The following is a 24,223-nucleotide window of genomic DNA, read 5'->3' as shown; positions in this document are numbered from 1 at the left end:
TTAAAAAAAAAAAAAAAAAAAAAAAACACTACTAGATTTCAACACTCTTCTGTTTCAGTTACATCAGCTGACAACTTGCATCCCTCATGTTGAATAAGACAGGAATAGGAGAGGGAGGGCCATCCACATCTTTCATCCTACCCATCCAGAGAAAAAAAAAGGACAGTAAAACTGCATGTGGCACCAATAGTAAAGAAACTGATCAACTTTGCTGCAGTAGTCTATTGGATTAGGTGGTGGAGTAGGTGTAATAGCTGAATCAAACATTTATAGGATGGCAACTCTGTAACAGCAGCAGGACTTGAGAAACATTGGCGTAGATGGATGCAGAAGCTGGGTGCATGTTAAAACAGAAGTACTACAGCAGTACAAATGCAAAAGTGTGCAGTTATTAATTCTTAATCAAGTATTAATATAAATCTAAAATATTTTTTGTGTGTGTGTGTGTTTGTTTGTTTTGTGTGTGTTTGTGCACACCTCAGGCCTTACTTTACCTACTGGATCACGTTTGTGCACATTGTCATCACCCTGCTGGCCTGCGGCACATACGGATTTGCCCCTGTCGGCTTTGCCCAGCACTCAGTCACTCAACTGGTGAGCTACTGGAACTTCAGTTATTGGAAAACATTTTATATATACGACTTTGGATTTCAATTTTTTGGGTGAAATACATACTCTGAAAGGCATTGCACCTTATGAATTAATAATTTTTTTAAATGTAAATACTTGCAATTCTAATATTCCAAGGTTATGTCTTGGAGTGTCCTGTTTTCTTCCTATAGTTTGTTTGTTCCACACAAGTAAATGCAACAAAATGTGTCGCAACAAACCACGTGAACATGCTCTCCTATTGACCAGAACTGTCTGGGATGGTGCAGGAAAGTAAATACGGAAAAGTCTCCTGTTGTCTGGACTAGTGCTGTTAGTTTTAGTGCAATTTACCATGGAACAAAGGCTGAGAAGACATATTAGTTAAAGGCTGTAGTAATTGTCTGGGTAACAAATAAGTTTAATCTGCACCTGAAAAGCCAGTATATATGATCGGGTCACATGACATCATGTTCAGTAGCTCCTCCATTTCCAGTCATTCTGGACGAGAGTAAAATCACAGAGGGCCCCCCATAAAAGAGAAAATTACCCCAGAACCCCCTTAAAAACGAATTCCTCATAGGTCTAAGTCATAGTCCTGTCTTTGTTTACCTCGGGTTTGTAGTTAGGGAAGCCTGGATCTAGGAGTAGTCTTCAATCTTGTATGAATGATGGAGTTGGTGGAGGGGTGTAATGGGAGGATTCTCTCAGGCTGTAGGAAATGTGATCTGGGAGTCAGATGTTTTGTTTGGATCAGATGTTGCGTTCCAGATTCACTCCGTGACTTTAGCCCTCGTCTCTGGAGACTGTGGGATCAGACTGGTCCTGTTTCAGCTCCTTCAGCTCTACCAAACACATTTACCCACCACAATGTCTGTGTTTTCTGTCTTTCTTTCTTTAGTTTTTTGTTCTTTCTTTCTTTATGCCTTTCTTTTTCATTTAGTTCTGCCTTTTGTGTTCTTACATCTTTTTTTTAGTTTTATTTCTTTGTTTTAATCAGTTTTGCCTTATTTTTGTCTTTTATTAATTCTCTCTTTCTCTGATTTTCTTTGGTGTTATTCATATTACTTTCATGTCTTTTATTTGTTCTTTCAGTCTTTTTTGGCTTGTTCTCATCAGTGTTTTGTTTCTTTCTTTATTTCTCTTTCCATCTGTGTATCTACTGCTCTCTCTTTGTCTGCCAGGTTCTGAGGAATAAAGGGATCTATGAGAGTGTAAAATATGTTCAGCAGCAGAACTTCTGGATCGGTCCGGGATCTGTGAGTGATTTCATAGTTTTGCTTTTTCCAGACATTTCTCCTGTGCTGCGGAAACAGAGCCATGATCAGTATCAAAACTCACTGTAACAAAACACTTCAGAGCAGTTCACAGCTGAAAAATTGCTTTTTCAACATCCGCTTACAGTTAATTCTGTTTATAGCTAGAATTATTAGAATTAACATTAATATTTTAGTATCACTTTTAAACAAGATTCCTTAATCTTAAATAAAAAAAATGAAGGCAGTTTATTTTTGTTTATTTAGTAAATTGTGCTTTATGTGACAGTTATCATAAATTCTAAGCTTGGGTTATGCAGCTAACCTTGTAAATTACATCTATTTAGGGCAGATCCATGAAATCTCTCTCTCTTTGTGTGTTTGTGTGTTTTGCAGGAAGATTTGATCCACCTGGGGGCAAAGTTTTCCCCCTGCCTCCGAAAAGATGAGCAGATAGCGGAGCTGAGACGGAAAGCCAAAGATCAAGAAAGAATGTCTGGATGCTGCGTTCAGAACGACAACTCCGGATGTGTTCAGACGCTCCCAGAGGACTGCTCGGTACACACACACTACACACATAATGGGCTGGGCAATAAGTCTAAAAACTGATATCCTAATGTTTCAGAGGTATGGCAATATACAATTGCCATAGCTCCCATAAAGTTTTCATACCCCTTAATCTTTTTCACATCTTGTGATCTTACAACCACAAACTTAAATGTATTAGTATATAAGTAGCACACAAAGACGCACATAATAGTAAAGTAGAACAGAAATGAGGCATGGTTTTCAAAATTTTAATTAAAGAAAAGTCTGAAAAATGTTTTCTATATTATACTTTGGTCTCATCTGAACACAGCACCTTCTTCCATATGTTTGCTGTGTCCCCTACAGGGCTTGTGGCAAACTGCAAACAGCACTTTTCACGCATTTCTTTCAACAAGGGTTTTCTTCTTGACACTCTGGAGTGCAGGACTTATAGTTGTCCTGTAGACAGATTCTCCCACATGATTTTCAAAATTTAAATCAAATTAAAAACTGAAGAGGCCTGCTTCTCTGACCAGTGCTCTTCCTGCTTGATCTGTCAGTTTGGGTGTGCAGCCATGTCTTAGGTTTGCATTTGTAGAATACTTTTTCATTTTTGGATGAAAAAAGTTCTCAAAGCTTCGCATGTGTTTTTATAACCTAAGCCTGCTTTAAACGTCTCCACAACTCCACAACTATCTCTGACCTGTCTGGCGAGTTTCTTGGACTTCATGATGCTGTTTCTTCACTAGTGTTCTTTAACAAATTTTCGTTCCACTTCACAATTATGTGCTACTTTGTGTTTGTCTGTCACCTAAAATCTCAATAAAATACATTTAAATTTTGTGGTTGTAAGGTGACAAAAATGTGAAAGTTCAAGAGCTATGAACACTTTTGCAAGCCACTGTATTTTATGATACGGTCAGTATTTATAGTGTAACATCAACAACACAGCATGCTAGATATTTAAAGAATATACATGTGTCTAATACTTTTCTTTTATAATAAGTCTTAATTGTATGAATTTATGAATAAACATAACTCCAATTTGTTTGTAATATATTGCCCGGCCACACATACACAGACCGCTGATAGCCACATTGTGGAGCCAGAGAGCTAAAATTTATGGCATAAAGCTCCTTCAGTGTTGTTTTATTATCTAACTTATTATTAGAGTATCAGTAAGCCAATGCTGGATCAGAACTGGATCATTTTGTACAAAACATGTACTAGATAATAAGATATTATTTTTTTTAAAGAATCAAACAGTACACCCTGTTTTCATAAGCACTTTCTGGAAACAGAATAACCTTACAAAAGTTATTCACTGAATACCGTGGTTCTATTTAGTACCAAGGCAACCAAGATCCAAGAGAATGTTTTGAATGCTTACATGGGTTCTTCGTGTAGTTAAATTGTTTTTCAAAGAAGAGCGTTTTTTTTTTTTTTTTTTAGTTAAAAGTGTAAGCCAGAACATTAAAACCCCTGCTTAAGTTTTTTTCCAGTGCTGCCAAACATATCTGACCCTTCTGTTTTAGGGTAGATTTGTTGATGTACAGTTTAAAGAATCCCTCAGATATGAGGCGTATCTGATTTATCATCTCTAGTGGGGTTAAAGATCAACAGTTATTTGCTGCCACCTAGAGGATGTAAGGAAAACATTTCCACTGCTATTATGCATATTTGCATTATTCCTAGACTATTATGATGAATGATCCAATTAAAATGCTCTAAAATTACTTCATTTTGTACCTTGACTTCCAAGCTGCTGTTTTGATTACGCTATAGTGGATTGTTCTCATACAGAGTTCCCCAATGGTGGAACAAACTACCCTCCACTACCAGATCAGGAGAATCTCTCGCTATCTTTAAGAAACTCCTGAAGACAGAGCTCTTCAAAGAGCACTTACTCTCCTAACACCTCTAACACACTACTTCTAACCTCATTTCCTTCTTCCTCTCCTTCACTCCTCTATCCTATTATTCCCCTTTGTCCTCCTTTTATCCCTATCCAAAGATGTTTTTCCTTTAAACTTATTTTACATTGTACTTGACTATTGTAAGTCGCTTTGGACAAAAGCGTCTGCCAAATGTAATGTAATATAATGTAATGTAATGTAATGTAATGATTAATGGGAGATGCTACCTGTCTAGGTTTGTTGGTCTATTGAGAATTTAATACAGTCACTTCAGCATATGTTTATGTTTTTTACTATGTAATAAAATTTTGTATCTGATAGACTGTTTATTATCCATCCATGTACATTAATTATATGTACATGTACATTAATTATATTATATATAGTTATATATAATTATTAATTACCGTATTTTCCACACTATAAGGCACACTGAAAGTCCTTCAATTTTACCAAAAATCATCATTATATATGATTGTGCCTTATATATGATTTATATATTTTAACAATCAGGTTGTAAGGAGCAGTAAAGCCACTCTGCTGAAGTACAGTATTATCGGTTTAGTTCTCCAGCACCAAGACTGGAGCAGTATTAGCATTATCAACGCTAAGTGATAGCTCTTTTTCCATTTAGAGGTGAATATTTTCGGCCTGTAGTCTGCGCTTTCACAGTGTTAAAACAAGCTACATGGGATGAACAGGTAGCAAATATCGTCCCTGATTTACCAGAACATTCTGAGTTCCTCAGTGTATCTCTGTTGGGCAGCATTAATGGCTAACTGCTAGCGCTTAGTGGCTAATGCTAATACTCCAGGCTAGTGCTGGGAAAAAATAGGAATCTAAGCTTTCTGTAAATAAATGGACGCACTTTACTTATCCAAATAAACTGTTTTCAGGAGAAAAATCTGTGTAGATTAAAATCCAGTGCTTGTTTGATTTTAAGAGTTTTTTTTTATTTTTTTTTTAAGAATTACAGTTTTGTTCACTTAGCTTAGCTTTACTTAGATAACTAACTTAGATAACTACCACCACCACCGTCACCCAGTGGCAAGACCTGCTAAATTAGAAGGAAACATGGCATCCTCCCTGTTGCTAGTTACTAGTGTCACATAATACGCCTTATAATACAGTGAAAAAAATACAGAAACAGTAGTTAATCAATACAACTAGGGCTGCAACTTGCCATTATTTTGATAATCATTGAATCTGCCTATTATTTTTCAAAATAATTGATTATTAAATTAAAAAAGGAAACAAATTACCATATCTAAGTTAATATCTATTGATTAAAATGCAGAAAAGGCTAAATGAAATTAAATAAATGGACATTGGTTGAAGCTATCATGTGCTGAAAATAAACGCGAAATACAATTAATATATATATATTTGACCAGATAATGTTTAGATAGGAAACATTTTAGAGAACTAATTTGTAATTGTATAAGGAACACACAATGTACCATTATTAAAAATATTAGTGTTTACATAAAGGATTAACCAGACCGTGACATAAATTTTATTATTATCATTATTTAATAACACAACAACATTGTAAGTAATGAAAAATAGACACTTGGCTTTGATTCTCAAACACTGCATCAGAATCAGAAAAGACCTTGAAAAAGGTTTTAAATGTGTTATTTTTTGTTTAAATTGTTTGGATTGATTTTCTTTCACTCTGTAGCTAACTGCCACCACATTTCTGCTCTATTAGGCTTTAGTAACATTGAGTGAGAGAAAAATAGAACTTGTCGCTAAAGTTAGCTTGACTACAACTATGGCTTGATTTGGAACTGCTGGTCAAACTGCCACATTTAGTGTGGAATTTAAAACTCAGGGGAAAATGCACAGGCTAACTTTAAAATATAAGGTTATCAGGTATACATTTACTATGGTTTAAATTTATTAAGAATGAAACACCTTGTTTAATTACTCTAGCAGACCCTAGGAGAAAAAATTGACCCAACTTACTACAAACTTACTGTAAGTCTCCTTAATGCACAACTCCACTGTATGTGATCACTAGTAGTAACTACTTGTTGGTGTAATTTTTGTTATCACAGGAAACTTTGGCCACTTTCATCAAATGGAATAATGAGGAAGTGGACTTCCGTCGGTCTTCGGGTGCAGTGTGCCATCAGGACCCCAGGTACCAACGTGAACCCTGCAGAGACATATAACTGTGTATAACCCTGAATGTACAGGAAAATGAGGATACTACTAGAATTCACAATTAAGAAAATTACAGTACAGTAGACAATCTCACTGTATTTAATATTTCATATCTTACAAAAAAAAAAGAATTTTCTACACTTTTCTAGTGAAATATTTTTCTCCATTTGCCTGACTTTTATGTAGTATTAAATACCAATAAAACAAACAAACAAAAAACATTAGTTTTTACCTAACACTTTTCCATCTTCATTTATTCCTTTTTAACTAAACAGTCTGATTGATTGTGTAGTGCTTGGTTTATGTAAAAAATGTGTGTTAATTGGCTAATTGTATAAATAGAATATGCTGTTGATAGAATAGGAAGTGTTACAATCTGCTGGCAATCCAGAATACAGTTTTCAGTTTTTTTTTCTTTATGTGAATTGCATGCTGGGATAAGGACGTGTGAAGAGCCTGCATCAGCTGAGCCTCATGTTTGGCCTGATGACATCACGGAGTGGCCGGTGAGAAGTGTGAACTCTTGTTAGTTGTATTAGTATTAGAAGTTTTTCAAATGTATTTTTTCATTAATTTTATACTAAATTACAACAGTAAATAATAACTGAACAATAGTCCGGTATGAGGCTGGTCGAGCGTAGATCAGAATTTGAAACAATTTAAAAGACTTTTATTTTGCCTTTAGGATTTTTATTTATCTATTTAATGTTCTCTTAGATCTGCACTGAGCCACGGACGTGGAACCACACAGGGTATCGGCACATGGACTGCACCATCAGGGGTCGACCGTGCTGTATAGGAACCAAAGGGAGGTAATAAATATGATCACCACACTGGCTTGCTGGTGAAGCTTTGAGATGGATGTTTTCAACTAAAATAAATAGAAAAATAAATTTTTACTTTCTTACAAATAAAAAAAAACAAATATAAATAAAAAGATATGGGAAAATAGAGTAAAATGACATGCAAGGAACAACATCAACAACACATAATTGAAACACTGAGTACGATGTAAACTGAGTACAATGAGTAATACTGTAGTTAATAAGTGATTAATGAAGGATATTAATGTCTAAAAGGTGAGTGAGGTAATTTCCAGTTGCTTCCATTAATGATGATGATTATTTCTTCCTGTGTGTTAAGGTGCGAGATCGCCACACGTGAATACTGTGATTTCATGCACGGCTACTTCCATGAAGAGGCCACACTCTGCTCTCAGGTAACACACTTCTCTTACAATGGCTCTTGTTTTGTTTGACTTTATAGATTTCATTTGCAACAGCAAAATTATTTCTTGTGTGAATCCTTTTTCACACAAACCGTGTACTCTAAAGGCAGTGCAAAATATATTTTTTTTTCTTCAAATTGAAGTACCATGATTTATATTTATTATGGCTTCTATATCCTATTTTGTTATCGTCTTTGTTGAAAAGTCTGTAGTCATTATTGCTACACCAAAACTTTTATAACGTAATTAGTCTTATACTGATGTATTTTTAAAACGATCATAAACACTAAATACTGAATTAAAATGAATTTTATTGGGTAGAACCAAGAGGCTGTAAATAACTTTTCAAGCAAACAAGCAAAGCCTTGGTTTAAGATTGAATTGGAGCTATTAAGTTAAAGTTAACGTTTATTAAAAGCTTGCTCTAAGCAGGCTTAATGTTGAAAAAATATTTTATAAATTCTATTTTGTCACTATATATTCCACATATTTTTGTACACATTTTCACAAGGCCAATCCTAAAATAGTGAAAACGAATAGCTTTTGAATTTGTTTCAGTGTTAAAAGTCCTTTTAAGTTTTTTTTTCCATAAAGATTAATTGACTGAGGCCTTAAAATATTACCCAACATGGTCATACTTTAATTTGATTTCAAATAAGTTGTTTTTTCCTGGTTACATTACAAAATATTTAATTAAATGGACATTGTCGGACAACGTTTGTTTGTATGTGATTATGGGAATAAAACGCATTGTACTACCATATATAAAGACATAATTTAGTAACCCTAGTATAAAATACTATGTGTTTTTCGTTTCTTGAAGAGAAGATAACGCTTTATTAACCAAAGGCTTAATCCCGCTCCTCTTGCTGGAAAAAATATGGATTTGTCTTCATGTTGAAATTATTCGTTTTTGATGTGCTACCAAAATTTGCATCAACAATTGTTGAAATTATGTTTGTACTCTCTACCTACTTTCTGGTATTGTGACCTCCCTGATTACAAATATGTTTACAATTCTACATATTGAATCTGTATTCAGTTGTAACATGAGAACTAAAAGACCTGATGATAAGTATGCTCACAGATTTACTTATATACTTAATGAATTTTCCGCTAAGCTTATAAAGTAGCAAAACATTTTCTTTAGAGAATACATGTTAATCTTGCTTTAGCTTCTGTTACACTTGCACAGTTGTCCCACAATAATTCCTTTATAAGACTTACCCAAGGTTTCTCAACCCTGAGGCCTGGTAACCCAATGCGCAGATTCTATTTTTTACTCTGTTTTTACTCCTCCAATAACCTCGATTCACCTCATGAAGAGCTTAGTTTAGGATATTTTTCTTATTATTTAACAGGATCCTGATTTAACCTTTAGGCAGGGGGTGAGAATTTAATGCTGTACAGTTCAATAACTGTGGACTAGAAAAACACAGACAAAAGCAGGGTTTTATTCCCTTTCGCCCTGTAAAAATGAACCAAATCTGTCAATCATATTGTCCAATTTAAAACCTGAGTCTGCATATTAGACACATGGCTGGGCGATATATTGTAAATATTAATATAATTATATATCAGCATAATATCGAAGTATGAGTAGGATTTAATTATTTTAAAAGAATGTGTCATTTGTGTAGAAATACTTAACAGTTGACAATTAAAATAATAAAATAATGTTTTAAACAGTGTTTGGACTCTGCCCAGGCCATTTAATGTAAATGTGATGAGTGCTGTCTGAGACAGAGTACAAATTCTAGCTTCCAAATTATTCTAAATCATTAGCTGGCTGGCTAGGCTAACAGAACATTTTTATCAGATTAGCAATTTTACTGCACCAGACTGAAAAAAAATGCTTCATAGAGTCAACTTCATAGAATCAGAGTGTCGGTTCATTTAAAAAACAGCAGCACACAAACATCATCACATGACCAGTAATAATATTGCTTAGGTGATTCTATGGTATCTGTGGTGGTTGCTAAGGTGTTGCTGTGGTGTCCGTGGGGGTTGTTATGGTGTTGCTTTGGTGTCTATGATGGTTGCTAAGATGTTTCTAATCAATTGCTAAGGTGTTGCTATGCTCTCTGTGGTGATTGCTATGTAGTTTCTAAGTAGTTGCTAGGTGGTTGCTAAGTTGTTGTTATGGTGTAGCTAAGTGGTTGCTAGGTTGTTGCTAAGGTGTTGGTAGGTTGCTAAGTAATGGATTTGCATAAATTAGATTATAATGTGTTTGCATTTTGCTGCGCTAGGTTGCTCTGAACGTTCCCAAACGTTTGACCAATAGCTGCTTTATCCAATAGCTCCTCCATACACACACACAGCACTGGACAGCTTGACTTAGGGTGTTTTCACACCTGTAGTTCGTTTCTCTGGTCCGAATCAGTTAATGAGTTTGTGTACTTGGAGCGTTTTCTCGCACTGTTCGGTCTGGTTTCACATAGACATAAATGTAAACGCACCAAAATGCGCATCAATAAACCACGCGAGCAGCCGGTGTCCTCTGATTGGTCAGAGCTGACACGGGAGTACATTAAATATAAATATACGAAAAAGTAAATACAGCGAGAAGATTTTGTGTTCCAGCGCAAATATCTGTGCTTTAACACTGAACGCTGAAACGCTGCACTTTCAAACACAGTGTTTCTACGTGCAGCGCAGATTTATACATAATAAACAGAGTCACGCGGCTGTGAGCATTGAATGCAGCGCAGACGGCACTTGCATGGACACAGTGTTCACAGCTGTGGTAATTAGCGTTATCTGGCTAATATATCAGTTTAAACTGTGCTTGCTTTATCAGCAGTTTAGCTCAAATAAATGGCTTATATTTAATAGCTGGATCCAATCGAGACCCGATCACGTTCTCAACACAAGCGAACCGCTCCAGAGTTCGTTTGGTACCGGACCGAGACCACCTCCTCTAGCTGGTCTCGGTCCGGTTCTTTTGCACCGCACCCGAGTGCGATTACTGTTTTCACACCTGCTCAATCGAACCGCACTAAAGTTACAAACGGACCAGAGTTCGTTTTAACCGGACCAAACAGTGCTGGTGTGAAAACGCCCTAAAACTCAGCTACTCTGACCATCTGTTCCAGACAAGGTTTCAATCAGTTCTTCCAGAAATGTAACCCATGTCTTCTTACAGTATAAGGTTTCAAAAACTAAATTAAAAAATGCCAGTATTATCACTGTTAAAATTTGGACACTGGAGATAGAAGAGCAGATTAGAACAGAAAAATTAAAGCTACATAATACTTCAATGAGCCAGCCGAGGCACTAGACTTGTGATAGCATCACTTTAGAGATACATTGCACTGCCCATGCTTCCTTACTGCCATTGGTTTACTCAAATGAATGTGAAGTATAAAATAAAGGCTACAGTCAGTGAATATAAGCGGTTTATACTAAATAAGATTCCACTGCGGTACTCTTTGTGCTCCTACAGGTTCACTGTCTGGATGAAGTTTGTGGGCTGCTTCCGTTCCTAAACCCAGACATTCCAGATCAGTTCTACAGGCTGTGGCTCTCACTCTTCCTGCATGCAGGGTAAGAACACCACTAAACTTATTACAGAGCTGCATTATATTGAATTAGTGCTATTATACCTGCTGATGCCACAGTCTCCCTTGCTTTGGGGGGGCTAAAAGTGTCAGGCTCCAGTTTTTTTCAACAAATTTGTGCAAAATTCAAAACCCATTAAAAATAGTTCTCCTCAAAGAACGATTGGCAGAGATTTGCATATCTCTCCCTGTACAGTGCATAGAAAAAAGGGCAAGCTTACGTTTAACACTCGTGCTGTCATTCAGCAATGGATGATAAAAACACATGGGCAGAGAATTATGTTTTTTAAGCATTACAATACAGAGTTACATTTACAAATGGCACTTAAAACTTTACTCTTCGGGTGCTTTGTGGTCCAGCGGTCTAAAGCGCTGCCACTATGATTAGGAGTTCACAGGTTCAAATCCTGGTCATGTAGCTTGCCATCAGCTGCTGGAGATGGGTAGATAGCGCTCTTTCCCCTCATTACTCCTAGGGTGATGTCGATCAGCACAAAGCGTCTGTGAGCCGATGTATCGGAACCGAGTCGCTGCACTTTCTTCTGAGCACACTGGCTACTCAGCAGCAGTTCGAAAAGAGGCGGTGGCTGATTTCACATGTGTTGCAGGAGGCATGTGCTAGTCTTCACACTTCTTTTCTTGTGGTATCACTTGTGATTGGGGATATACAGCTGAGTAATAGCTGAATGGATGGGACAATGGGGAAAAGTATTAAAATAAATTTATATATAAAAAAACTTGCTCTTCAAAACATAAACCATATGTTATCCATGTCCAGAATCTGTGTTTACTTCTTTGAGGTTGCAAGCACCTGGGATCGACCATCTCGGACTGGAAACGTGTTTAGTAGTCAGACTACTCTTTTGTTTTCCAATCCTTTTTGGAAGAAATGGACGCCATAAGCTCTAGAGCCAAGTCAAAAAGAACCATCTAGATTGTTATCAGCCACATGTCTGAAAGCAAAGGTCTGTCATGGTATAGAGTTCTGTCAGTACACTTCTTTCCATTACACAGAAAAGTGCATTAAGATCTTAGAGCAGGGGTCACTAATAGGCGGACCGGAGTCCAGGTCCGGACCCAGACGGTGTCCAATCCGGACCCAAACTGATAAACTACTGAGAAGGATTTAATTCTGACTGTGTTCATTTAAAGCGGTGGTTTACGTGCTTTACAGCGCAGTAAACTTACAGACCAATCACGTGTGCTGTAAGAACATCAAACGCTCTCCTCTGCCAATCAGATCTGTGCAGATGCGAGCGCGCGGAGCCACACAGGCGAAGCAGGCGGTGAGAAGTGGGAGAATGAAGCGAGAAAAGCTAATACAGATGGTGCGCACCAGATAAAAACAATAAAATACTACACTTATAAAACATATTAACCGTAATGTATCCTCGCGGTGTTACTTGGAGGAATTAAAGAGAAACAACCGGAACAAGAGTGCAAAATATTCCACTTTACTCCACCTGATCAGAACTCCTCAGCAAGAAAAAAAAACTCCCTCACTCGCAGGCGCTCTCTCTCTCTCTACTCCCAAAACAACCCTACCTCAAAACTAATGCAACCCCCAGGAGACAAAAAGCATTGGCAGCTCCCCACATAAGTTTTACCCCAACATAATAAAGTATGCTACAGTAATAATACTAAATAAAATAAAACTGCTGTTTAAAAAAAAAAAAAAAAAGCTAATATTTTGGCCAAGTTCAGCAAACATTTCTCCATATATTGTACGATTTATCATTCATGTAATTATTATCATGACAGGCTGGCCTAAATCTAATATAAATAAAATCAAATAGAATAAATATAACATTTTGAAACAAAGTGAACATAGAGATTCACGTTATTAGACTCGATATGTTAAATTATTGAGGGTGTTTCCATTTATTTTATGATAGGTTGATAATGTAATTATTGTAACAGGCCTATTTAAAACAATAGATATTGTTGAAATAGACTAGTATGTGTAATCTGTTTTGTCTTTCAGTTGTTGATAAAACACTTACAGAACTACTATAGGCTTCTTCAGTAAACAGAATAAAACAAGTAACACAAGTTAACATTGGCGACGGTCCGGACCTTAGCCTGATGAAATTTTCTCTAGCTGGACTGAACTGAATTCTAATTAAATACCCCTGTCTTAGAGCAATATATGCTGCCTTCAAGATGACATTTTCTCTATGACGGCCATGCAAAACAATGCAAATAAAATACCTCTGTATTATGATTTATAGATTTTTTTGGTCCATTTTGATCAATAAACCCATAAATAAATATATATAAATATATAAATATAAATTATTTATTTAGTTAAATCCTGCACAGCTTTCATCAGTAAAGATGTTTGTTATATTTGTAGTTCACATCAGCCCTGGTGAAATGTGTTGTAATGTGTTGTAATGTGTTGAACCCGTGTCTCTTTCAGCCTCCTGCACTGCCTGGTGTCCGTAGTCTTTCAGATGACCATTCTGAGAGACCTGGAGAAGCTGGCCGGCTGGGTACGGATTTCCATCATCTACATCTTTAGCGGCATTACAGGGAACTTGGCCAGCGCCCTTTTCCTGCCCTACAGAGCAGAGGTATGACATGACCACATTTTTCTGTCCTGTAGATCTGCGGTATGACCTCACCAGATTCCTCTACCACATAGAGCAAAGGCATTGAAGCAATGACTGATGTTTTCACACTTTACACTTTACATTTTAATGATTCAAGTAGTCTCAGATCACTGAGTCATTGTTTTTTTTTAATGCATGTGAACACATCACATGATCTCAGACCCTGTAAACTGGTGTCAGTATGATTTTGTTTTGTGTGAGTAAAGTGTGTGAGTAAAGTGAGTGAGTAAAGTGAGAGAGTAAAGTAAGTAATTGTCACTGGTCATTGGAAACTCAATTGATAGTGCGTTCACATCGGTCAGGGGTAAGAAACCCAGGGCCAGATTCCAGCACAAGATTGGTGATTTATCTGCTCTAGCACACTAAATTAGCCTGATAATCAGCTAATCAGTTAAATCAGGTGCACATGAGCAGGAAAATCCATGCAAAACTATGCAGGAATCCAACCATCCTCAACTGAAGTTTATCAGCTCCGATGGTTCATTTACAATTACCGTAGTCATTTTATGCAGAATTTGGGCTATTTTTTTTCTGCATCAGATGTGTTTCGAATTTTTAATACAGTGATCTGTGTTGCGATCGAAGACATGACAAGACATGCTGACTAAAGGATTTGGAATGCAATTTGGTAATGCCTGAAATGATATGCAAATTTGTCTTAAAGAGTAACATATTTTTCGCGCTATAATTTGCACTTTAATTTTCCCAAAAATCATCATTGGGCCTTTTAATCCAGTGCATCCTATGTATGAATCTTACCAGTCAGGTTGTAAGGAGCAGTAAAGCCACTCCGCCACATTGCAGTGTTATTCAGGAGTTTCAGTGGAGTAACATTAGCATATATAAGTATGAAAATAGACCAGAAAATAGATGAGCATTGATAGTGCGCCTTAAAATACGGAGCGCCTACTAGTGCAAAAAACTATGCCCTATTACAACAGTTGACATCAATAACTGAAATATGTTGTAATAATAAAATATACCAGCATAAAATGCTTAAAATGAGCTGCAAATAGTAAGAGATGTTTAACCATATTTTGATCAAAATTTAATTAGTAAAGTCCAAATAAAATAAAATACTGGATGATGTTTATTGTTTTACTACATTTTAATATGATTTGCCACAAGACTGCACTGTGCTGGTTTAGTGGATTAAAACGCAAAAATTGAGCAGGATGAGATGTTTAGAAAGTGTGTCCCAGAGAGAGAGAGAGAGAGAATTCCAGTGTGCAGTGTGCAAACTGAGCCAAGTGAAAGAGCTTAGCCAGTTAGTTGAGGAGCTTTAGTGGATTAGAGGGCGTGAGGGCTCCTGTCTGGAGGGGAAGTGTTTTTCTCACTGGCCGCTCTAACGTGCACAGGGTCAGCGTGATCTCCACCCACGTGTAGGGTCTGGGTCACTGTAGCGTGAACCTTAACTAGCCACTGCATTTACAGTAAACATATAAATAAGCGAAAGCTTCGTGTAAGCCTATTGAGGAAAATCACAGTTAAACACACTGACACTGCTTGTGCTAATACATTGCTGTAACATTTACCTTTGAATTTGTGCTACGTTAGTGCCTGTCACTGTTAGCCTTCATAAAGATTCTAGTCTTTAAATCATATTTGTGCCTGTTCTGCCCTCGCTCTCCTCACTTGCCTTTGTGTTGATTAGCAAACATTTAAATGATCATGAGCTTTCTAAATCTCTCTTGCTTTAATCAGATTCCTTTGCTAAGTAATAATCTCCTCACTTTATCAATTCAAGGCTTGTTGAGGCTTACGGGATGTTCAGAATTACTTTTGGTCATTCGTCGACCGTTTAGCGCATGTGCTAATTGTATTTTTCAGAAACATTACCTTTTTTTTTAAGCAATGAAAACATTCTCTAGTGTGCTTGAATACCTTTTTTTTAGTTAGGTGCAGGTCATAGCATTATTAAGTTCATCTACATTGAATGTTTGCATGTGTGTTATATAGAACCGCAATCATCTCATTCTTTTCTGAGCAAAAAGAGCCAATTATACTGAGGGAGCCATTATGTTGACTTTGTTTTAAAAACCAGGTTTTTATTTAGCTCAATTGTTTATTATATTTATTTGTTTATTAAGGATATTAAACAAAAATCTCAATATTATAAAATTATTATGAAGAGTTCATCGCTCTTAAAAAGTTTGTAATTGCGTCATTATGCTAATATATTATTGTAATGTCTGTGACACAAAAAGATTTTAAAAATAACAATAATATTGGTTTATAATGTAATATAATGTTGTTGTTCAATTAAAAAAACATGTAATTCCTAAAGAAATTTCCTAAAGTAATTTACAGACGAGAGAAAAAACATTAATTTCAATGGAAGTCAATGTAAAAATAATTTGTTTTAGGTAAATTTGTAGAATCCCGTGTAAGAGACAGTTTGTGTGTTGAATGTTTGCAACAAAAATAGGGATGGATGGATGGATAGATAGATAGATAGATAGATAGATAGATAGATAGATAGATAGATTGATAGATGGATGGATATGATATTGTGATATTGTGCTTTTAGATATAGCAATGTAAGAGTGATATTGTTGTGGGTAAAATATTCAAATTTTATGTTTTCATACTCTTGTCACTGCAGTTTCACATATAACACACATACTACTACTACTATTACTATTTCCATCATGAGAAAAAAGCTTAACCTGAAAATGCAACTTGTACGAAATCAACATTTAAACCCTGTATTTTGCTGTCAGTCATGTTTTACATTAAGAAATTAAATACTTCAGAGCCACATAAGTAAATCTAGATCTTACTTAAAAAAAATGTTAATAAATAAAAGCTCTAAACTCATATTTTACCAGCGGCTGTGTGAGACAGTGAGACTCAGTTCTTCCTGGGTATTCCGGGAAGTGGTCTCATATTTATCTGCTCATCGTGTTCTCACGAGTGTTCTGCTCGTTCACCTCTAGCTAATCCTGTTTTTTATCTGGTGGCTGATGTGCTGATGGAAAGACCGGGGGATGGATTACATATGTCTGGATGATTGTCTGAGATGCTAAAAGCGGTCCTCCGTGCTGAGCTGACAAAAGCTAAAATAAGCCAGAACAGGAAGTGAGGTCATCACGCAAGTCCAGCAAGCCTCAAGCCAGCTCACCTGCAACTGGGATCAGACTTTCTAAAGCCTTTCTGGAGATTGATATCTGTGGGGCTGGGCTGGGGAGGGGGTTATAGTACAGTTAAGAGTACGTTTTAGAGGTTCCAACCTTTTATAATTTAACAATCTGCACCTAAAAGAGCCTAGGTATGTTATGAAGGCGGATTATGAAATCCTGCACCTTACATCTAGGGTTATACATAGGACCTATACTGTACTCTCCCAATCACTCACCTTTAACTACACAAAAGTGGCAAGCTCCTTCACCTGACAGCTAAGTTACTGTCGTTAACAATCCAACCAGCAACACTTCCATTGGGACGTGGAAAAATGACAGGATCCTACACCTTCCTTTACCTTCACCCATTTACTCAATCCACCTTACACTCAACCCAATACACCACAAGATCTTCACAAGGGTCAGTAAGGGTGTGACAATATATCAGTATTGCAATATATGGTATTGTTTTCATTTGCAATATGACTAAGTCTCACCCTCCAATTTGATTTACTGAAGTTACAGCTTCATTACTCCATATGGTGGCCCTAATCAAATGAATAGGGTAAATCTGCAATGCAGAATGTGAAACGGACACTATTAAATTATATTACTATTAAAGAGTATTTTATCCTCTTCAGTAACACAGACGATGTGAAGTAACGTAGAGATTTGACGCGCGATATATCGTTTTGTAAGTGTTTTGCTGAATTAGGCCAAATGGAGGCATCCCCCTCCAAGCTCTCTACATTGGATTTTCCATGACTTTACCCACAACCTCAATACTGGAGGTCTTTGCTGTAAACCAGCCAATACAAAAACACAGTTTCTTAAAATTTTATTTTATTGCTAATTGTATTCCCTTTTCTTCCTAATTTAAAAGGCCACTGCCTCTTTTACGCTGCCCTAATGCAACATCACTGGGTAGACAATGCACTTGTTCGAAAGCACAGAGACCCAGCTCTGATGCATCAGCTAACAGATGCCTGTGCTGACCAACATTACTTTGGGGAAAATATGGGGAAAGAGCACAATATAACCACCCAGGGAGAACAAGGCCAATTGTGCTCTCTCAGACTCTGGCTGCTGATGGCATGCAGCATGCCCAGGGATTCAAACCGGTGATCCTCGGATCATAGTGGCATACTTAGCTTGCTGAACCAGACATAAAGCTACAGTTATGAGCATTTATATAGAGCAGTCACCAGTAAAAGACTTCCAGGCCCCCCTACTGAGCTAATTTCACCAGTCAAACATAGTCAGGATGATTGGCTTTGGGGAGCCATGATTCATTACCAAGTTTGCTTTGATGTGTCAATGGTGGCCCCAAAAAACACTGATTGGTACAACTCTAGCCAAAACCTTCTAAATTATGCTCGCCAAAGTCAGAGGTTTTTTTTGTTCCAATACCAATCATCTTTCAGCTGGATATGGAGATCATCAATAAAGGCAGAGTTGGTAATGAATCATGGTACATGGCCTCTGTAATGGTCTGCATTGTCTTTCACAATTAAATGTACTTCACTTATTTAATCAGACATATTAAAGCACTGTGGAAATCTAGAGAAGCTTAGAGAGTTAGTAAATTCCAGTGAAGAACTGCACTATAGAACTTTAATGTTGGATCACACCCAAAAAGGGTTGCTTATCCAGTGCAAGAATCTCAATTCTCAGTCACTTTGGACACAATTCCTTTAGCTGTCTGACTGTTGCTACTCTACTTTGGGTACTGCATGGTTAGTGGTGTTTGTTAGCTTTGTTGTGTTCTGATACTCACTAAATGAGATTAGCTGATGCACTCTTGAAATCTTATTAGTGGGGATAAAAGTCACTCTTAATCGATAAGACACATTAGTTTTACACATTCTACAAATACTTGAGTTTGATATGATATTATATGGTTTAAGAAATGCCAGACTGCTTGTGTTCACTCAGCACATAGTCAGGAGTACAAGGCTGGCTTTGAATAAGTTTTTGTGGGTCATTTTGGGTCAAAATATGCAATCTGCGATGCATAGCCAATTAATTTTTTCCATCCCTAGTTTTGGCAGTTACTTTTGTGATTGGAGGTGCAAGATTTCCTGGGCTCCATGTGGCATTGTCACTTTGACCAGAGGGCCGATGGTTTAAATCCTGGACCATGCTGTTTACCATCAGCAGCTGTAGTCTAAGAGATGGTGATTGGTCAACTTAGCCAACTGTTAGCTGTCGGAGAAGGCATGTACTAGTCTTCACTGTCCTAGTATTGGGGGCCATTGCCTTCTCTGAGGGATGTGAAGTTAACCACAGCCTCTTTTCAAATTTACATTGATGCAACTTCACTGGATTGAGGATAGCACTGCGTCCCAGCTCTGACACATCAGCTAACAGATGGCTGAGCTGACCAATTACAATCTCTCTGACTCAAGCTGCTAATGGTAAGCAGTATGGTCCAGGGGTGCATAGTGATGTGAAAGGGGATTAGATAATTGGCTTCCTTACAAATTGGATAGACATCTCATAGTTGGTTCTTTTCTTGGGAAACTCCTCTCGTGAAGCCATTTCCATTTTTAAAGCAAATTAATGAATGAAGAGTTTACCAAGATGACGTTGGTCGCAGTCCAGGTTTTTGCGGAGTGTTTCCTTTAAGTCACTACAGATCCTTAAAGTAATTATGGCTAAATTTACCAGCTCTTCTATTTCAGTAATCACTTTGGGTGCCATACACACTGCAACTGACTCTAGCTGGACCTGGTCCAGGAAAAAAGATAGGGATGTTCCTTCTGTCTGTAGTAAAAGTGGTATTTCTGTATGTTAGTTGAGGAAGATTTACAAATAAAATCTAAATGCTTTCACATGAGAGCCAGAAGACCAGTGTGAGTATGTCAGTGCTACATAGTGCCTATAGTACATGGAAGTCGTGTGAGTGTGTACAGAAACGCACACTTCCGGTGTGGCTCCACCTTTCATGTCCTTGTATAGGTTTCTTAGATTAGCCATCTGCCCGAGCAGACCGCTCTAGTCATGACGTCAATCTAATCAGGTCAAAACAGCCTTCACGGCCAGTGCGAGTGCTTGGGTTAGTACTACTAATTCAACTTCAGCTGCTTTACACACAGCCTCAGTGTGAATCACAGAAAGCTGCCAGTTTTCATCAGATAGCCCTTAGAGTTGAAAGAGTCACTGAAGAGCTGAAGAGTGTGTTTGTAATTTGTGTTGTAATTTTGTCTTTCTTTGTGTACCTCCATAATGCCACCCAGAAGGTTACTTGCACAGTGACTTTGTAAATAAGAAAAAAAATAAATGTGCTACAAATGGTACTTGGAATTGGTATGGGTTTGGACTGAATTAAAACTGCAGGTCTACACCAAAGGACAGATATTTGGTTCAATCTAAATAGGAGGTCTTGATCTGCGTTAACTTAACCATGGTCCAGATGTTTGCACTGAAAAGTGGAAAAAAAATGATGTGCCAAAATCTGAGTCCCCTTCATTGTGCATGCATGTTATTGTATACAACATTATGGACACAACAGATTACTCTCTATTTCCATAACAGTAGATTAAACCTAACCAAAATTAAACAGAAATAAAGGAATTTATATATTTATATGATTCAGTTTTATTTGAATGTTATTATTTCCGAAATCTGCTATACCCATTCTGCTGTATACCTCATCTGTTTTAAGGCAGGCTAATACTGGTAGGAAGGCAGAATTTGACACTCCAAAGGGTGATGTAAATCAGCACGAGGCTCTCTGTGATCTTATATAACGTAACCGAGTTGCTGCGCTTTCCTACAAGCGTGCTGTGATGCTACTCGGCCATGCTGCATCAGCAGCAGTTAGGAAAGAGGCGCTGGCTGACTTCACATGTATCAGAGGAGTCGTGTGCCAGTCTTCACTCTCCTGGTGTTGGGGCATCACTAGTGATGGGGGGAGTCCTAATAAGTGGTTTGGGTAATTGGCCGTGTAAATTGGGGAGAAAATGGGGAAATTTTATATAAAAAAAGAATGCATAATTGAATATTTACAGATTTGTGAAAAGTAGTTAACACATCAGTCGCTAATGCCACCTATAAACTTCTCACTAAATCCAAACAAAATCTTAAAAAAACATTAAAATATGAAATCACTTTACCCATGCTCTGTTGTTTACTTTATAAATCATCTTATGTCATTTTGGCATCTTATTCAACCAGTTATATGCTCAGTTATATGCTTCTTGAAATCCTGGAAAATGCTTGAATTTTAACAATCTTTTTTCCATGCCTGGAAAGTGCTGGAATTTTGAAGAAAGTGCTTGAAAATGCTTGAAATGGCAACTGCGTTTACTTTACTACAAATAACTATCTGACTAAAAAAATTTGCTTATAGAAAAAATTGCAGAGTGTAAAATAAAAAAGCCTTCGCTCGCACCTCCACTTGTGTGACAACAAAGTCCGGTTCTTTCTCATAATCTAAGGGTGCTTTCACACCTGAAAGTCCGGACCGTGGTCCGAACCAAGGTTCATGTGTTTGCTACATTGTATATATTTGGTCCGCTTATTTTTGTTTTCACACTGCAGTTTAGGGAGCGCACCAAAGACATTTGTGTGATACTCCTACATCCTTTCATCATCACTTACGTATTGATGCGTTTTCCTTAACTTGACGCTGATTGGTTTTAGAAGGACATGCGTCTGACTTTGGCATGTCGACAATTCAGAGGGTGGTTCATTTGGTGGAAGGCCTTTCCAGGATAAGGATAAAATGAATGAACAGATTCATTTCGTCTCCATAGTAGTGCTGCTATTGTGGTTTTAATACCAGCAGCAGCAACTTCAGGCACAGTACTCTAGATTAGTTTACATTCGCCAAACGAACGTGCTTGTCCTGAAGCAGCTGTATCCACGGCTCATTTTTCCTGCTTTTCCAGTTATTTTGAGAGGGTACCGACTGCAGCCTGCAGGAAGGTTTGGAGTTGGACGTCCAGTGCATCCAGCTCCGCCCACTTTGTTAGCATCATGCCGTCCAGTCCCGCCCACTTTGTCAGTAACATGTCTTAGCTCCACCTCTGAACGGAAGTAAACAATGTACAGGGCAGTTAGTGGACTTTAAATATAATGTGCCGCGTCGTCCGGCTTAAATCTGTGTATACACTACAAGCTTGCGAGACTGACAATGCGTGGACAAAGCGGGTGGAACTGGACGCGCTGGACGTCCAACTGCGCCTTCCCACAGGCTGCAGTCAGTAGTAGTTGTTTTTTTTTTTCTCCTGCTGCCGTTGTTGAGGAACGCCTGCTCAGCTTCCTGTAATTGGTCCGAAAGTTTGAACCATCTAGAAAAGCGCTTTTACACTGCAGGCGAACCGGATCATTGTTCAGAAGATCCGGGCCGAGACCACCTCTCTTGGTCGGACCAAAATCTGGTCCTTTGGTCCGGACCGTGGTTCGCGGACCCTTTCTCACCTGCTACTTTGGTTCGGACCAAACTGAAAAGTCCGAAAGCCCGGACCAAACGAGGCAGGTGTGAAAGCACCCTAAGAGGAGTTGGCTCACGAGGAACCGGCTCTTTTTTCCCCAGATGCAACATATTTTTTGACAGCAGGAGAATTAGCTAGCTATGCTACAAGCCAAGCTTTGGATTTATCTAAATAATATTAGTAATAATCCGGGTACACGTACAATATACTATTACGCTAAACCCAGCCCGGCACTGTTAACGCGGTGTCACCGTCTTCCAACGAGCCGCAGTTGGCTCCGCTTCAGCACCGTGGAACGAACCGATCTCCGGCTGGAGATAGCCATGCTAAAAGCCGAAAGTCGTTCTAGGTACTGAATCGCGATGCAAGCCCCAGAGATCGGCTCGTTCCAAGCATTGTATCCAGGCAAACCCCGGATACAGCCCCGGAGATCGGAGGATGCTGACGCCGGTGTGCAGTGCCGGGCTCGGCTTAGCCTAATAATATGTATTACACGTGTAACCCCGGATTATTACTGTTATTGTTTAGATAAATCCAAAGTTTGGCTTTTAGCAAAGCTAGCTAACTCCTCTACTGTCTTTGTGTCTGAAGGCTGCTTGTTGTAGGCAGTCCATCACAAAGCCTGGAGATATCAGCCAATAGCGTTCACTGAGGGAGGTGATCCTGACTACGTCCCCAAACTGTCAAAACCACCCTAAAACCCTAAAACTTTTGATTTAATTTCTTCTTCTTCTGCTGTTACCAAACACAATTCTGGTTGTGTTTACATAAACATAATACTATCTCTTGAAGTGTGACAAAAAGCAAATTAATATTTTTGAGTATATGTATGTATAAATGCTCTCAACTCACCCCCAAATTTGACATACAGTATCTGGTCAATCTAATGAATAGGGTAAAGATGCATTAAAGAACATTGGCATTTAAATTGTGTGAAACTGACACCAAAAATCCATTATTCCTGCTATTTACCTACTTAGAAGTATTTTGTTTTTTTAAGTAGCATAGTCGCTGTGAAGTGTGGAGAATAGTTTTGCGGTATATTGATTATCGCTGAATCTCAGTTTTGAGATATCACCGTTATCATTAATTCACCACAGCTGAAAGGTGCTGGAAAAACTTGAAAATGGGTCTTGAAAGTGCTTGAAAAGTGCTTGAATTTTACCCTGTAAAAGGTGTATGAACCTTGTGCTTATGTTCAGTTTTATTGAAATGAATGGAACTTCTCTTTAAATGAGCTAAATCTAAATAATTCCATATATAGTTTGTTTAAATGGAGAGTTGAATTGTACATGTTTAATAGTCACTTATGACGTACTGAGGTATTTTATAGCAGTAATCCGTTTTTTTGGTTGTGTTTCAGGTGAAAGGCTCTCTGCATTAATTAGTATAATTAGTGCACGTGGTGAAAATTGTTGTATTTGTATTTTGTTGAAGCTCACTCTCCTGCCATTAGCTGAGGTTTCTTTTTTAAGGTGTAATTGCTGGCCGGTCTGTGAATTACTAATGCTGTTTGCCAAAAAAAAACATATAAAAAAAACAAAAGGATGAATGGCTTGTGTGACCCATAACCCCCACGTATGATAATAGCACCAGCTATTTCCTCCCCATTCATACTGATTGTGAGAAATCTGCAGCACCTGTTCTTCAGTTGAACCCTGCTCATGTGGTGTCACATTCTTCATGTGATGGCTGTAATAACAGACCCTCTGTTAGCGTCATGCTGTGTGATGTCAGGACTGATGCACTGCGCAGATGTTTGGAATCAATATTTAGAATAAAACCAGTTTGGTTGTT

General features: G+C 37.8%; 1 protein-coding gene across 4 annotated transcripts in view; it reads left to right on the top strand.

Moving 5' to 3' along the window:
- The window catches only part of LOC103022474 (inactive rhomboid protein 2), a 60,174-nt gene that overhangs the window by 31,723 nt on the left and 4,228 nt on the right, over positions 1-24,223 (top strand). For all 4 annotated transcript variants that reach the window (XM_015606582.3, XM_049479277.1, XM_049479278.1 and 1 more), the window contains 9 exons: positions 483-594; positions 1,773-1,847; positions 2,241-2,402; positions 6,352-6,437; positions 6,903-6,966; positions 7,178-7,272; positions 7,604-7,679; positions 11,134-11,234; positions 13,671-13,824. In XM_015606582.3, coding sequence (XP_015462068.3) covers positions 483-594; positions 1,773-1,847; positions 2,241-2,402; positions 6,352-6,437; positions 6,903-6,966; positions 7,178-7,272; positions 7,604-7,679; positions 11,134-11,234; positions 13,671-13,824 — 925 coding nt within the window. The remainder of the gene's footprint in view (positions 1-482; positions 595-1,772; positions 1,848-2,240; positions 2,403-6,351; positions 6,438-6,902; positions 6,967-7,177; positions 7,273-7,603; positions 7,680-11,133; positions 11,235-13,670; positions 13,825-24,223) is intronic.

This window comes from Astyanax mexicanus, chromosome 5 (assembly GCF_023375975.1).
Source record: "Astyanax mexicanus isolate ESR-SI-001 chromosome 5, AstMex3_surface, whole genome shotgun sequence".
Taxonomy (NCBI): domain Eukaryota; kingdom Metazoa; phylum Chordata; class Actinopteri; order Characiformes; family Acestrorhamphidae; genus Astyanax; species Astyanax mexicanus.
The sequence above is the reverse complement of the archived record's forward strand: the minus strand, read 5'-3'. Positions and strand labels throughout refer to the sequence as shown.